Consider the following 14,831-nt stretch of genomic DNA (forward strand, 5'->3'; position numbering starts at 1 on the left):
ATAATCTTTTTAAAAGCACCGCATGATCAACCGAGTCAAATGCAGAACTGAGATTCAAAAGCGCCAACAATACCACATTACCATTATCAACTTGCTTTACTATATCACCAAATACCTTTAGGAGAGCAGTTTCTGTAGATGAACCAGGTCTGTAAGCCGACTGAACCGACGGCAAGAGTCTATGGGTAGATAAATGACCCAGTAAACGAGTCAGCATTAGACGTTCAAAAACCTTTGAAACAAAATGTAGATTATAGACAGGTCTATAATTATTGCTTTCGTTTTTATCCAAACCATTTTTCTATTGTAACTCGCTCTACTATTGTCTTTCTGATTCTACACTCTATCCTTTAAGTAAAGCTTTTAACTCTGCTGCTTGTCTAGTTGCTCGTTCTTCTTTCTTTTCTCATATAACTCCAGATATTGTTCTCTTGCGCTGGCTACCTATAAAATATAGAATAATTTTTTAAATTTGCACATTTATGTATATGTCTCAATCTAAATTATTTCCTAAGTATTTATCAGATATATTAATTGAACCTAAACGCCACGGTTTACGATCGTCTTCTTGTTCTTACTTCTTAACTCGTGTTAAACACTCTTTTGTTAAATCTGCTTTTGCTTTTTCTAGCCCTTTTTTCTGGAACTCTCTACCTCTTTTTCTGACTACTTCTCCATCATTTACGAAGTTCGGAGCGGATCTCAAGACCCATCTGTTTGCAAAATTCATTGAGGAGCGCTGTTGGACATCGCGGAAAAAGCTCTTTATAAATTAATTGATTGATTGATATATAAGAAAAATTATTTAAATCAAAACATACCAAAAAATTAAGCGATTTTCAAATTTCAACATTCAACTTAATCAACCAAAATAATATTTTCAACCGAAGGTTTTCTTAAAAAATTTTTCAAGTGAGGTTTTTAATTTATTTTTATGCTATTACAAGCATTTTAAGTTTGAATTCCTTTTCAGTCAACATGTTCCCGACACGGTTTCTTGGTGCACCTGTTTTAAGAGTAGCCGGAAAAAAGCGCACAAGTCGAATGCGCTTCTTCTGTGCGCGTTTATTTAGATGTCGAATTTTCCTTTATTTACTTATTTTGATGTACATTTTTTTCGATGTGCGCTTTTTCTCGAGAGCAAATATGTTTATGCGCTTTTTTTCCTATGTGTCTTCTGATGCACTTTTGTCAAAGAATCGTTTTAAGACTGAGATGATTTATGAAAAAACGAAAAAAATATCATATATATCTGTTTTTATGAGCATTTAAAAAGTATTTACGTTGATTTATTCGATTTAAAAAATATTAACTTGAAGAATATTTGTGCACCTATGAAAGATAATTTCAAAATTACAGAAGGGGCGGATATAGATAACATTTCAAATTTGTCGAGGGGCCAAAAACTTCCAAATTGTTTCTGGTGTGGCTTGAAAATTAAGCTTGCTACCTTTTTGCCCCCGCCCCCTTTAAATCCGCCACTGTACAGAAGGGACAATTTTTTACTTTTTGTACAAAATTTTGTACGTTGATGTAAACCATGTTTGGTATATCACTTTGTTTTAGTTAAAAATTTATAACTTACTAAACATAAAAAAAATATTTATTTAACTTTTTGCAAAGGTTACAATTAGCTACAAAATGAAATCCCGTCAAGAGTCGCCGAAAAGTCGCTTTTCACCTAATTATCACAAGTCAAAATCCAAAAAATTGTTTAAAGTGGCAAACAAAAAATTAAAAAGCAATGGAAATAATAATGTCAAACGATCGCTATCGCAATCAAAAAGTTTCTCCTTCGGTACGTTGATGGATAATTTAGTGCAACATAAAACGCTCAAATACAGAATGTCAAATAAACTGAAAAAATTTCTTGATCATTCAAATCCGTTGATGGACCAGGGCTCAAATATATCAGAAAATTTAAACAAAAAAGTGCAGTTTATCGACTCCCAAGCGGAAGAAAATTTTAGTCGCAATAGTAAATGTGAAAAAGTATATGAAAAATTGAATGGACGTGCGTGCGAATCCGAAAATTACGACGACTTATTTAATGAGCTTGAACTGAGCGCAATTGAAAAAACCATCCAATTTGATGAAAGCATCCGAGTAGAAACGATGAAAAATGTAGATAATGACAATACTCAAAAATATTTTGAGGTAGAAAAGTGATTTCAAGGTGGAAAAGACGATGTAGGGTACATTTTTCTGTCCAACAAGATAAATTGCTAACACTTAAAAAACGTAAACTAATTCAACGCCGATAAACAAATTCCATCTCTATGTTAATTATTAAAATTGTAAAGGCAAAGTTAACCCGAAATGCTTAATTGTTTTAAAAACAAATTTAATAAGAAAAAATGTTAAAATGTCTCAAAAACAAGTGTCACTATATGCTGTTAAATAAATTAGGTAATCAGCTCAGACGGTACGATGCCAGGCCTCACGTCTGCGTGCTGACCTGGTCCGGATTTTTTGGTATTTAAAGCTTTCTGTGTAAATTGCACTGTGTCGGATGAAAACTATCCGACTCTTCAAAAAAATCCAACTTCCGACTCCGGCCCCTCAAAAAAATCCGACTAGGGTAAAGATTTCGGAATTCAAAAAAAATTTCAACTTTTGCATTATTTATAATTAATAAGGTGAAATTATTTTACTACTAAATCAAAAACACTTAAAATCAGTCTCTGTAATCGTTTTTCACAGTAAAATTACTTTATTTTTGTGTTTTAAACATACTGAAAGTACATCAACTTTTGTATCATAATTTCACCTTATTATCTCTACTAAATAAAAACTACTTTAAAAAACACTTGAAATCACTCAATTTAAATGTTTTTCTTAGGAAAATTACTTTATTCTCATGTTCGACAATATACTGAAAAAAATTGTGATTTTATTTATATTATTAGCCTTTATTTTCAGTTTTAAAGATGATTGCTTATTATTGCTACATATAATTTATCCTCTAAAAACACAATATCAAAAAATTATCCTTTTTAAAAATATATAACATTTTCTGGAGTCGAATAAAAAAACCCGGCTTCTAAAAAAAATCGATTAAAAAATTCCTTTTCCGGCAAAAATCCCATCGTAGTAAATTGTCGAGTTTATACGAACAGACATAAGTTGTGAGTACCCTTTTTTGTCACAAAAATAAATGAAAAACAAAATAACAAAGTATTTTCGCAAAAATAAACGAAAAATAATATTATTTTATCACTGCGTGTCATTTTATGACAAATTTAGAGGATATTTTTATTTTAAATAATTTGTTAAACGTCTGAACTAAAGATTAGTTTCATCATCTTATAGGGAGTGAGTCAAATAGTGAGCATTTAGACCAGAAATGCCCTATCACATTTTCTCCATTAAACAGTCTACCTACTCGAAACAAGAGCAGCGATGGTGTCACATTCATATATTAGGGGAAAAGCTTACGTAACCCTTACGAAACAGCATATGAGTAATTATTAAGGGCGATCTGCGAGAGCCGATACAATAAAGAGCGGCAAAATTATGTAACTGCTGCAGACTGCGTACGCGATGATGCGCTGTCGCTGATACTTCTGGGAATCGAGTCGACAGAATTATAACATTAAAAACGTTAAACGTAAGCGATACAACCATGCCTGCCTATCACTTAAAAGACATTAGACATTATTATCTTGAAACTGTCTATTCGCATATACCTTTTCTCCGAGATGCCTATGCATTAGAATGCAGAGACGCATCCAGTGAATTTGGCTGAATACAAAAAATCCAAAATTTTGAAGTTTGATTTTTTAAATGAAAACAAGCTATTGAAAAAAAACATGCGATTTATGACAATCGCTTATATGGAAATTGCACTATTTGGCCTTTCAAAATGGCGGAAGCCGAAGTCAAATTCTGGCCAAATTCAAAGCGTCTTTACCAGAATTCACATAATTGTTACTCAATACTCAGTGTGTTGCACTCTACGAATAGCATTACGAAAATATCCTACGTAAACCAACGACGCTTTTATTATTCAAACCATAATTTTTTATCAACAAATCCAAAAACAAAATACAAAATAAAATAAAGGCATCGAACATTAATTGATGGAACCAACAAAAATCGTTATACATAATTGAAAGTTCACAAAAATGTCGACGATAAGAACTGGTGCAAGCACTGTGAAAAAATTAGATTAGTTTAAAATAGGATTATGAATATACAAATAAATTTGATAATTACATAAAATATTTGAACTTGTCAACTTATAAACTAAAAATCTTTTTTATTTTATTTAGCATAAAAAAGACAGGTATATTTTCAAAAGAAATTTCAAGTCTAGGCAATCCAATACAGCTATTTATTAAAATCTTAACATTTCACAAAACCTGGTTTATCATCACCTTATTAGTTTACCACTGTCCACTTTTGTTCGAAGCAAACAACCTTTATAGGTCTGTCATTGTTTTTTTTAAATTATTCCACTGTTAACTTCGAAAATTTTTTTATCGAGTTTCTCACACTGCCAAAAATTGAGTTTACAAAAAAATTGCGTTCTCCAATCCAGCCCAATTTAGCAATTAACATGCCTGCCCATTATCATTCATCATCACCGATTTGCTTACATGTTAGTCTACGATAAAAACAAAGGATTGAAACATTAGGAACTAAATCGATACGAAGATGTGCACAAAAAATGATTTTGCAACAAACCTTCCTTTCCCAGTTTATTTATAATTATAAATTTAAAACAAAATTTTTTCATCAACAATTACTTTTTAGTCAAGATTCTTGCCTATTATACGCTAAAGTGCGTTATTTCGTTCATAAGTAGATGTACGCACGTTACGCACTTGAGAAAAGAAAGATAGCTTGCGTTTCTGCGCAGCCGCATGACTGCAGCGCTACATAAACATGTGTAATAAAGCAGATTTCAAGTCGTAAAGAAATTTGTTCAAGTGAAATTTGAATATACCTATTATTTCAAATATCAATCTTGACAAGAAATGTCATGAAATAAGTGTGACATAGACTCTTGATTCTGTATTCTGCGTATGGCTTCAGACAACATACTGCTTATATCGACTGTTTTAATTTTGTGACATTGCATTTTTTGTACTTCATGGGGCACCGTGTTTGTAACAACAACCTGAAAAAATTAAATATATTTGATCAAAATAATTAGAGTGAAAACTTGAAAAAATTTAAGTGTTTAATATTAGTAAAATAAATTTCTATTAAAAGTTCATGTGCTATTTTTAAACAAGCAAATTTTAAGTTTTTGCAATCATAATTAATCTTGATATATATTAATACATACAATGAGCATATAAGAGATTATAAAGACTTCAGATGCAGACTTAAGGGGTCTTGTGGCTGAGTGGTTAGCGTGTCTGTCTACCACTCCCACGACCCGGGTTCGAATTCTGCAGTTTCTACAGGTTCATCCGGGTAGCCGACTCCCGGTCAACCTAGCCGTCCATCCTTTCGGGGTTGGTAAATGGGTAGACGACGTAAGTTGTCGCATGCTGGCCGGCGAGATGGCTCAGTGGTTCAAATGCGCGCTGAGTCAAACATCTCAATGGCTATCATATACTCAGCGTATATGAAGCGGTGCTTGCGCGTGCACATAAATACATGTGTACGTCGTGTGAAAAGGATAATCAGTCTTTGTGGCGAAAGATGGCTGCTTCATACCATTGGTTGAAGAATGAAGATATTGAGAACATAATAAAGATATATAAATGATATATCTGTAACATTGTAAGTGGTTCAGCGTATGTCAGTGCTGCAATAATTAAAGACTAATAAAAAAAAAGATCAAAAACGATTAGTAATAGATTATAATAATTATATATATATATACACATATTTTTACATACATTATATATATATATAAATATATTGGAATAAGACTGTCAGAAATGCAATTATTGGGGAAAATCACAGCATGTTCGGCGTTAGTTAACTTCCTGTTCAACTTTTCGATTTTTTAACGGTTGATCGTAAATTATTTTCAAGTTTCTTGAGTTCAAAACCAAAATTTTTGTTTATTTAATGCATGATAGAACAGAAAAGCTTTTTTCGGTATTCCTACCATCTTCGGTATTCAAATTGATATGTTGTGGATGTGCCCAGATGACCAAATATGCTCATTGCACAGTATATATATATGTTGGTAATAGACCATAATTTTTACAATATTCTATAAATTCTACCGAATGTTTGGCGTTAATATGTTTGTAGTTCGTTTTTTCGATTTTTTTCACTAAAGTTTTTTGGTGAAAGTTTAATTTATTAAAATTCAAAATAAACTTGTTTTTAGAATTCATGCTGCAAATAAGGCCATATTTCGATTCCGAAGATGATTCATTCAAACAACGTAATATGACCAGAAATAAACAAAACACTATATAACATAATTATCAAAAAGAGATGTTGCAAAACTGAAATTGTTCAATTTACTTTAACATGAAAATCTCTAAAATTAAAGTTCTGATCAATTAAACTATAATTTTAATGTTCTTAATATAAAAATCAAAGTGTCATGAAAACACATTGATGAAATATAAATGATATTTAACATAAACTTTAGTTTTATATATTTAATTAAACAGCATAAAAATATCCAAAATTTAATAGTATAATTATTGATTTCTTAAACTTAATTAAGCTAGACAATAATTTTATATTAGAAGATAAGGAGGACCATAATTTAATACCATAAATAAATAAAGAATTAGAGAGCAGATCAGTTCTTACAGTTGGAACATAAAATTCAGGGGTATGTCTAGTTTGTCTCTTAACAATTGAGCTAGCTTTAATAATAAATTTATGGAAATAACTATACATTTTTAACTTAACCATTTTATAAATAAATATTAAGATTCTTAAAATGTACAAATAATTAATTGATAAAATACCAGATTTTTTGAAAAAATAAGTTATATGATCAAACATATGAAGATTATATATTATTCTTATAAAATAATTTTGACACCTAGTAAGGATTATTATATGTGATTTTGTATTTTTACCCCGAACGATGATGCAATAAATAAAATAAGGATAAATTAATGTAAAATAATAAAATTTTTTGTGGAAATGTTTGTCTTAGTTTATTTATAACACCAAGCCCCCTAGAAATTTTCTTTGAAATATCCAGAATAAAGTTCCTTCCAATTCAAATTACTTGAGAGTGTTACAACCGAGAATTTTATCGAATGAACTCTAGGGATTAAGTTATCATCAATAAAAATTTCAAAATTTATCAGGTTAGTAACAATAGATGGACCAAACAAAATACATTTGATCTTTGATAAATTTATCTTCAATTGATTGAATTTCATCCATTCTAACTAATTCCTCATTTAACGCTTGAGTTAACTCGATTATAGATTTACCATTCAACAAAATCGTATCATCTGCATATAATATGAATTTTAAGCGTGATGATGAATTCGTTAGATCATTTAAAAAAATGTTAAATAAAAGTGGTCCCAAGATGGAACCTTGTGGAACACCACATTTGATGGAACGAAGCGAAAAAACAGAATCACCCATTGAAACATATTGTGTACTGTTACTTAAGTAACTTACAAACCATTCATAAGTGGAACCTCTAATACCAACATTAAGAAGTTTCTTTAACAATAAGTCATGTCTTACAGTATCAAACGCTTTAGATATGTCCACAAACACTCCAATAGCCAAATCCTTAGATTCAATACTATTCAAAACATATTGATTTAAATCCAATATAGCTAATTCAGTAGAACAATTTTTACGGAAACCATATTGTCTATCACTAATTAAATTAAAATTATTTAAAAAATTGGATAAACGATGCTGGACAACTTTCTCCATAATTTTAGAAAAAGTAGAGATTATGGATATAGGTCTATAATTATTTATTAAATCACGAGAACCAGATTTATATAAAGGGATGACTTTTGACGTCTTCAAACAATTTGGAAAAATACCCTTCTGCAAAGAGAGGTTAATACAATGGGTTAAAGGTTTAAGAATTGATAATATCGTTTGTTTACCCAAAAAATTTGAGGAGTAATCGTCAGCCTGTGAGTGAGAATTACTAAGCCCTTTCACAATCCGTTGTATTTCAATTTCTAAAACCTCAGGCGTGAAAAATGTATGAGGATTTGAATGTGGCAAAAAAGTGTATATCTCGTCAGAACCTACATTATTAAGAACAGAGTTAAAATGAGAAGTAAAAAACGCATTAAAGGATTCACAAATTTCTGTTTTATCATCAATTATTTATCATTAACTTTAATTAAATTAGGAAATTTAATTAAATTAGTTTTATTAATAGATTTATTAATTAAAAACCAAGTGAGTTTTAAATTATTTTTGTTTTTTTTTTTCAAATTATTAATTATAAACTTTTCTTCTGCTAGACGTTTTAAGTGTGTGAAAAGATTTCTATACTTAGTATAAATTTGTTTATTTAAGGTAGTAGGGTGAGATAAAAATTTTGAGTACTTATTTTTTGCAGAGATTAAAAGACCTCGGGTTAACCAAGGATGTCGTTTTACTTTACTATTTGGATTCATGATAGGGCGTTTGCAAGACATTATAACGAAATATATCAACAAAAACTGAAAAAGCCGAATCTACATCATTATTACATAAAACTGGTTCCCAATTTTGAAAAGCTAATGCCTTAACAAGACAATTAATATTTTTCTTAGAAAAATTACGAGTAATAAATTGGTTATCATTTATAGGACCAATCGACTATTCTTGACTAAAAGTAAAAATGGGAAGATGGTCAGAAATATCTGAAATGATTATACCTGAAAAATGATTTGAAAAATGATTAGTGAGTATATTATCAATTAATGTTGAAGAATATTCTGTTATTCTTGTTGGTTTATTTATCAAAGGTAAAAAATTAATAGCACTAAAGGCATTTAAAAAATTAGAACAATAGTTGTGACAATCATCACCCAAAAGATTAATGTTAAAATCCCCAGTAATATAAATATGCTTTGAACGGGATTTCAATTGAGATTCATTAACTACTGAAACTAAATTATCAATAAATAAATTAGGGTCCTTATTTGGTGAATGATAAACAACAAAAATAATAATATTATGTGAATGATTTAAGATCAATTCAATAGCCATATATTCAAAATGCTCAGACTTTGGACACAAATCATCTCTAATCAAATAATTTAAACCATCCCTAATGAAAAATCCCACTCCCCCACCACGGGATTTAGAATCTCTATTTTTATAAATAAAAGTAAAATTAGGAATTTTAACAAGGTCAGCATTGTTATTGTCAAGCCAGGTCTCAGTTATAGCAAGAATGTTAAAAGCAACACCAAGGTTAGATAATAAAATAGATATATCGTTTACCTTATTAAGAATACTGCGAGCATTAAAATAAAATAGATTAAAATTAAATGAAGAAATTAAGTGTTTTTTTAAATCAAAAGCATTATAATAATTTGAAAAATTATTAAATAAAGTAAAAAATTTGTTAAACTCATCATTTAAATTAGAGAGTTCATTTAATTTATAGCTGTGATCCATGATTTGGCTTGAGGATAGGATTCTTGTTTTTAGAATAGTTGTAATCCCATTCGTGAAGAAAAGTATATTTAGGCCAGATTTCTGGGTTTACTAACTTGCTGCATTCAACCTTTGGAAGAATAATCTTGAAGGCTGTTGATTCAATTTGAGGTTCTTTGTTGGTATTATTAATATTTATATCATCGGAGTTACGTCTTCGGAAAACTGGGAAACAGTGGTTGAATGAAATATTATTACTTTTCAAAAATTCTTCAATAACTTCCTTTTTACAGAATTCCACGTTGCCCACATAGTATGTCATTTTCTTCTCAATGATTTTTGATGAGAACAATTATATATATATATATATATATATATATGATATATATATATATATATCAGATATATGATATATATATATATATATCAGCATCTTTGGCCACATACACAACGTATCAATTCGAACATCGAAGATGGTACAGATATACCGAAAATAGCTTTCTTACGATCAACCGTTAGAAAAATCGAAAAGTTGAACAGGAAGTTAACTAACGCCGAACATGCTGTGATTTTCCTCAATAATTGCATTTCTGACAGTCTTCTTATATATGTTGGTAATAGACCATAATTTTTACAATATTCTATAAATTCTACCGAATGTTTGGCGTTAACATGTTTGTAGTTCATTTTTTCGATTTTTCTCACTAAAGTTTTTTGGTGAACGTTTAGTTTATTAAAATTAAAAATAAACTTATTTTCCGAATTCAAGCTGCAAATAAGGCCATATTTCGATTCAGAATGAATCATCATCAGCGCGGTTGATGTTTATATAGGGAAATATTGACTTAGTCAAAATGAACTTAGATAGAAATTAGGTGTCAGGTTTCTTTATTGGCTGGTCATCTACTTTGGTCTCCTTTTCTTCATCAATAGCATTCTTCTTTGTCACTATTTACAATGCTAGTTTTTATTACTTCTTTGTTTTCATTGTTGGTTAAGCGCCGGATTGAGAATTAGGTTGTCATTTTTTGTTGTATATTTATTTTTGGTTTATTGATGTCAATTAGGACTGCTTCTGCAATTTTAAGATGCGTGTAGTTGCTGTTCTGGTATATTACTTTGGTGTTACTGTCGAGGATTTCACGGCTAATAGTGATTGAGTGTGTTGAGTCCAAATGAGATTTGATAGCACCACTCTGTTTATGCATCGTAAGCCTTCTAGTCAGTAAAGTAGTAGTAATCACGATATATGAGTCATGTGGACGTGCACAGCCGTCAAAGGGGCAATTAAATTCATATATTACGTGATTACGCTTTAACACAGAGTTATCTTCAGGACTAAAGTTGTTTTTCAGTATTAGGTGAGACGTCTTTATATTGTTGTAATAAATTCGGAGTTTAACTTTATACTATTTGGGTTGGTTGATGTGACATTTTTATTGATATGTTTAAGAATAGCTTCATCTACTTTGTACGCAGTTGTTGTGTAGTAATTTGCTTTTAACAATCTTTTCAATAGAATAAGTCTTATATCCAGTTAGTTAACTTCCTGTTCAACTTCCTCTGTTGCCATTGAGCTTCAAGCTGAAGCTAAGAAACAACGTGGTAGTTTTCAAAGCAAGCTACTCACTGATGAGATGAAAGATGAGGCGAAACAACTAAGGGAAAATAAAGATATTGTAATACGACGCGCTGATAAATCGGCACAATATGTCATTATTGGCCGAGCCGATTATCATGAAAAACTCAATGATGTTCTCAAAGATACAAAAAAGTTCCAAGTAATCAAAAAAGATCCCACTCCTCAACTAAAAACTAAACTAAACACAATAATTAAGAAAATAAAAAAGCACATCACTGATGACAAACTTCCATCACTTATAGGCGAATACTCTCCTGGCTACTTATATGGAAATATAAAAACGCATAAGAATAATCATCCCAGCCGACCAATTATTAGCCAAATTACAACCGTCACATACCCTGTTGCAAAATTCTTGAACAAAATTTTAACCCCATATATTCCAAACAATTACACACTACAATCTTCCCGTGAGTTTATTAATCTCCTCAGCATTAATAAACCATCCAAATTTATTGCCTCTCTGGATGTTGAATCATTATTCACAAATGTACCAATTCATGATACAATTGACATAATTATCAACACCGTTTACCACTCAGATATGGTTCCATTGAGCATACCGAAAGCACAACTGAAGTCCCTACTTCAAATTTGCACTACCGAAGCCCCATTCCACAGCCCCACAGGCAAACTTTAAAAGCAATTCGATGGTGTCGCTATGGGTTCCTCCCCTGGCGTCCTATTTGCCAGTTTTTACCTGGAACATCTGGAGAATGAGACCTACGTAATATATCAATTTAATTGCCCCTTTGACGGCTGTGCACGTCAACATGACTCATATCGGGATTACTACTACCTCACTGACTAGAAGGCTTACGATGCATAAACAGAGTGATGCTATCAAATCTCATTTGGACTCAACACACTCAAACACTATTAGCCGTGAAATCCCCGACAGCAACACCAAAGTAATATACCAGAACAGCAACTACATGCATCTTAAAATTGCAGAAGCAGTCCTAATTGACATCAACAACAACAACAACACACGTTTAGACGACGTTTTCCCCGAGATCGGGGGTTGCCGTTTGGCTACCTATGATGAAACCGAAATACCCCTCGACGCCATTCACATCTGTCACTCGCCTCAGTATCACGCAACCCCGCTTTCACTTTGTCCTTCTCCACCTGCTCTCTCCATCCCAGTCGCGGACGACCTCTTCCTATCACTCCTTCAACCTCGAACTCCAACACTCGCCTAATCCCGACCCTTTCATCCCTTCTCAACACATGTCCATACCACCGCAATCTCGATCTCCTTATCAATGTCACAATGTCCTCATTCAGTCCCATCCTCGACATCAGCTCTGTACTACTCCTTCTATCCTTCACTTTATCCCCACACATCATCCTCACCATAGCTCTTTCAGCCCTCTGCAGTACACTTTCCTCCTCTCTCCTCAACACCCAAGTTTCACCACCATATACCATCGCTGCTCTCACACAAGCTTTATATACCCTTCCTTTCATTTTCACTGACCATATCTTTCTACACAATACCCCACCAAGTTCCCTAAATTTCATCCATCCCACACGAACTCTAGTCGAACAGCGTTCAAACATCCTCCATCCACGTTCAGCTTAACCCCTAAATAAACAAAGCTTTCCACTCTTTCAATGCCACCACTCAACCCCGTCCTTGAGTCCGTCCTATTAATCACACCATGAACACACTTCTTACATTCCTAATTGACATCAATAAACCAAAAATAAATATACAACAAAAAATGACAACCTAATTCCCAAACGGCGCTTAACCAACAATGAAAACAAAGAAGTAATAAAAACTAGCATTGTAAATAGTGACAAAGAAGAATATGATGCTATCGATGAAGAAAAGGAGACCAAAGTAGATGACCAGCCAGTAAAGAAACCTGACACCTAATTTCCATCTAAGTTCATTTTGACAAAGTCAATATTTCCCTATATAAACATCAACCGCACTGATGATGATTCATTGGGAATCGAAATATGGCCTTATTTGCAGCATGAATTCGGAAAATAAGTTTATTTTTAATTTTAATAAACTAAACGTTCACCAAAAAACTTTAGTAAGAAAAATCGAAAAAATGAACTACAAACATGTTAACGCCAAACATTCGGTAGAATTTATAGAATATTGAATTTATAGAATATTGTATATATATATATATATATATATATATTGTTAAATTTATTTGCCCATTTTGCATTTATCAACTTTTTTATTATGGACTCAACACAGCATAGTTTTTGACATTCATATTTATTGTGAAATTGTGACATATTAGAAGCTGACAACGTTGTTTCGGCTAAGTAGCCATCATCAGAGCCTAAAACCAATGAAATATAAGAAATTTAATTAAAATAAATGAGAATTAAACGAATTATGTAAATTATTTAGCGGACATGATAGATAAGATATTAAAAATAAAATTGGAATTGAAAGTGAAGTTAAAATGGTACCTTGCGAAGGATGTAACCTAAAAGATAAATTTAATACTAAAACATGAAATTAAATAAAAGTTACTAATTAATAAAAGGTAAAATAAATGAAAATAAAACTGGAAAGTTGGAAGAATAGGAAATAAACAATACGTGTGCGATGAATGTGGTGTAATCACTAGTATAAAATATTATGGAACGCTAAGTATATTCTACACAAATTAAATGCATAACTAAGATTATGTGGTTATAAAATGTATGTAGGAATAAAATAAACTAAAATAAATAAGTTAGTAAATAAAATGAAATACGATAAATGTACTATGAATTGTGTAATGGGAATTGAATTTAATTAAGACTGTAATAGAGTAGTTAAAGATGTAAGTGTAGTAGATTTCCGACGTACACTTATAAATTGTGTATTGACCGGTAGAAAGCTGTCTGCCTGCGAATGATATTCATATCGTGGTGATACAGGCAAGTACGGTTGCTCACGTACAACGTTACACAGTAGAGCCTGATCCCGGTATTGAGAAAATAGTTGTAGGATGTGGTCGAAACTGCTTGATTGCTTCTAATATGTCACAATTTCACAATAAATATGAATGTCAAAAACTACGCTGTGTTGAGTCCATAATAAAAAAGTTGATAAATGCAAAATTGGCAAATAAATTTAACAAAATATGTATTAATGAAAACCTCGTTACAAAATATGTATTAATGAAAACCTCGTTCCTAAATATTTATATATATATATATATATATATATATATATATATATATATATATATACTGGTAAAAAACCATAAATTACTGCATATATATATATATATATATATAATACTAATTTTGGGTTTAGAAAATCATAAATACAATTATTAATAAAGATTACTGCGTTTTTGGCATTAATCAACTTGTAGTTGAGTTTCTCAATTTTTCTAACGAGACTTCTGTCATCTTGATGAAGTTTATTAAGGTTAAATAAAAAACTTTTAATATTTGACATTTTTGACAAAACATTATTAATAACGTTATTACTACAGAAAAGGTCTTTTCGATAACAACTGCCATCATCAGTGTAGTTATATAGTATTGCTCCGTCTTTTTTTTTACAGCGACTTTGATTGTAACTTAATTAGAATTAAAGTTAATCATTAAAGTTAAATAAAAAACTTTTAATATTTGACATTTCTGACAAAACATTATTAATAACGTTATTACTACAGAAAAGCTCTTTTCGGAT

The 14,831-nt window shown here is 31.0% G+C and overlaps 2 protein-coding genes across 2 annotated transcripts in view; one reads left to right on the forward strand and one right to left on the reverse strand.

Moving 5' to 3' along the window:
• Positions 1 to 1,641: 1,641 nt before the first annotated feature.
• On the forward strand, positions 1,642 to 2,169 carry HELRODRAFT_180320 (hypothetical protein; the record flags this gene model as incomplete). Its single annotated transcript, XM_009029643.1, has 1 exon — positions 1,642 to 2,169. One exon carries the CDS (start codon positions 1,642 to 1,644, stop codon positions 2,167 to 2,169), a length of 528 nt encoding a protein of 175 aa, XP_009027891.1.
• A 2,797-nt stretch (positions 2,170 to 4,966) lies between these two features.
• HELRODRAFT_87916 (hypothetical protein) overlaps positions 4,967 to 14,831 on the reverse strand; it is a gene marked incomplete at both ends in the record, with an annotated part of 47,821 nt that continues 37,956 nt past the window's right edge. Inside the window, one exon of the mRNA XM_009029638.1 lies at positions 4,967 to 5,125. Within this exon, the coding sequence (XP_009027886.1) occupies positions 4,967 to 5,125 (159 nt within the window). The remainder of the gene's footprint in view (positions 5,126 to 14,831) is intronic.

Source organism: Helobdella robusta, assembly GCF_000326865.2.
Source record: "Helobdella robusta unplaced genomic scaffold HELROscaffold_61, whole genome shotgun sequence".
NCBI classification, from domain to species: domain Eukaryota; kingdom Metazoa; phylum Annelida; class Clitellata; order Rhynchobdellida; family Glossiphoniidae; genus Helobdella; species Helobdella robusta.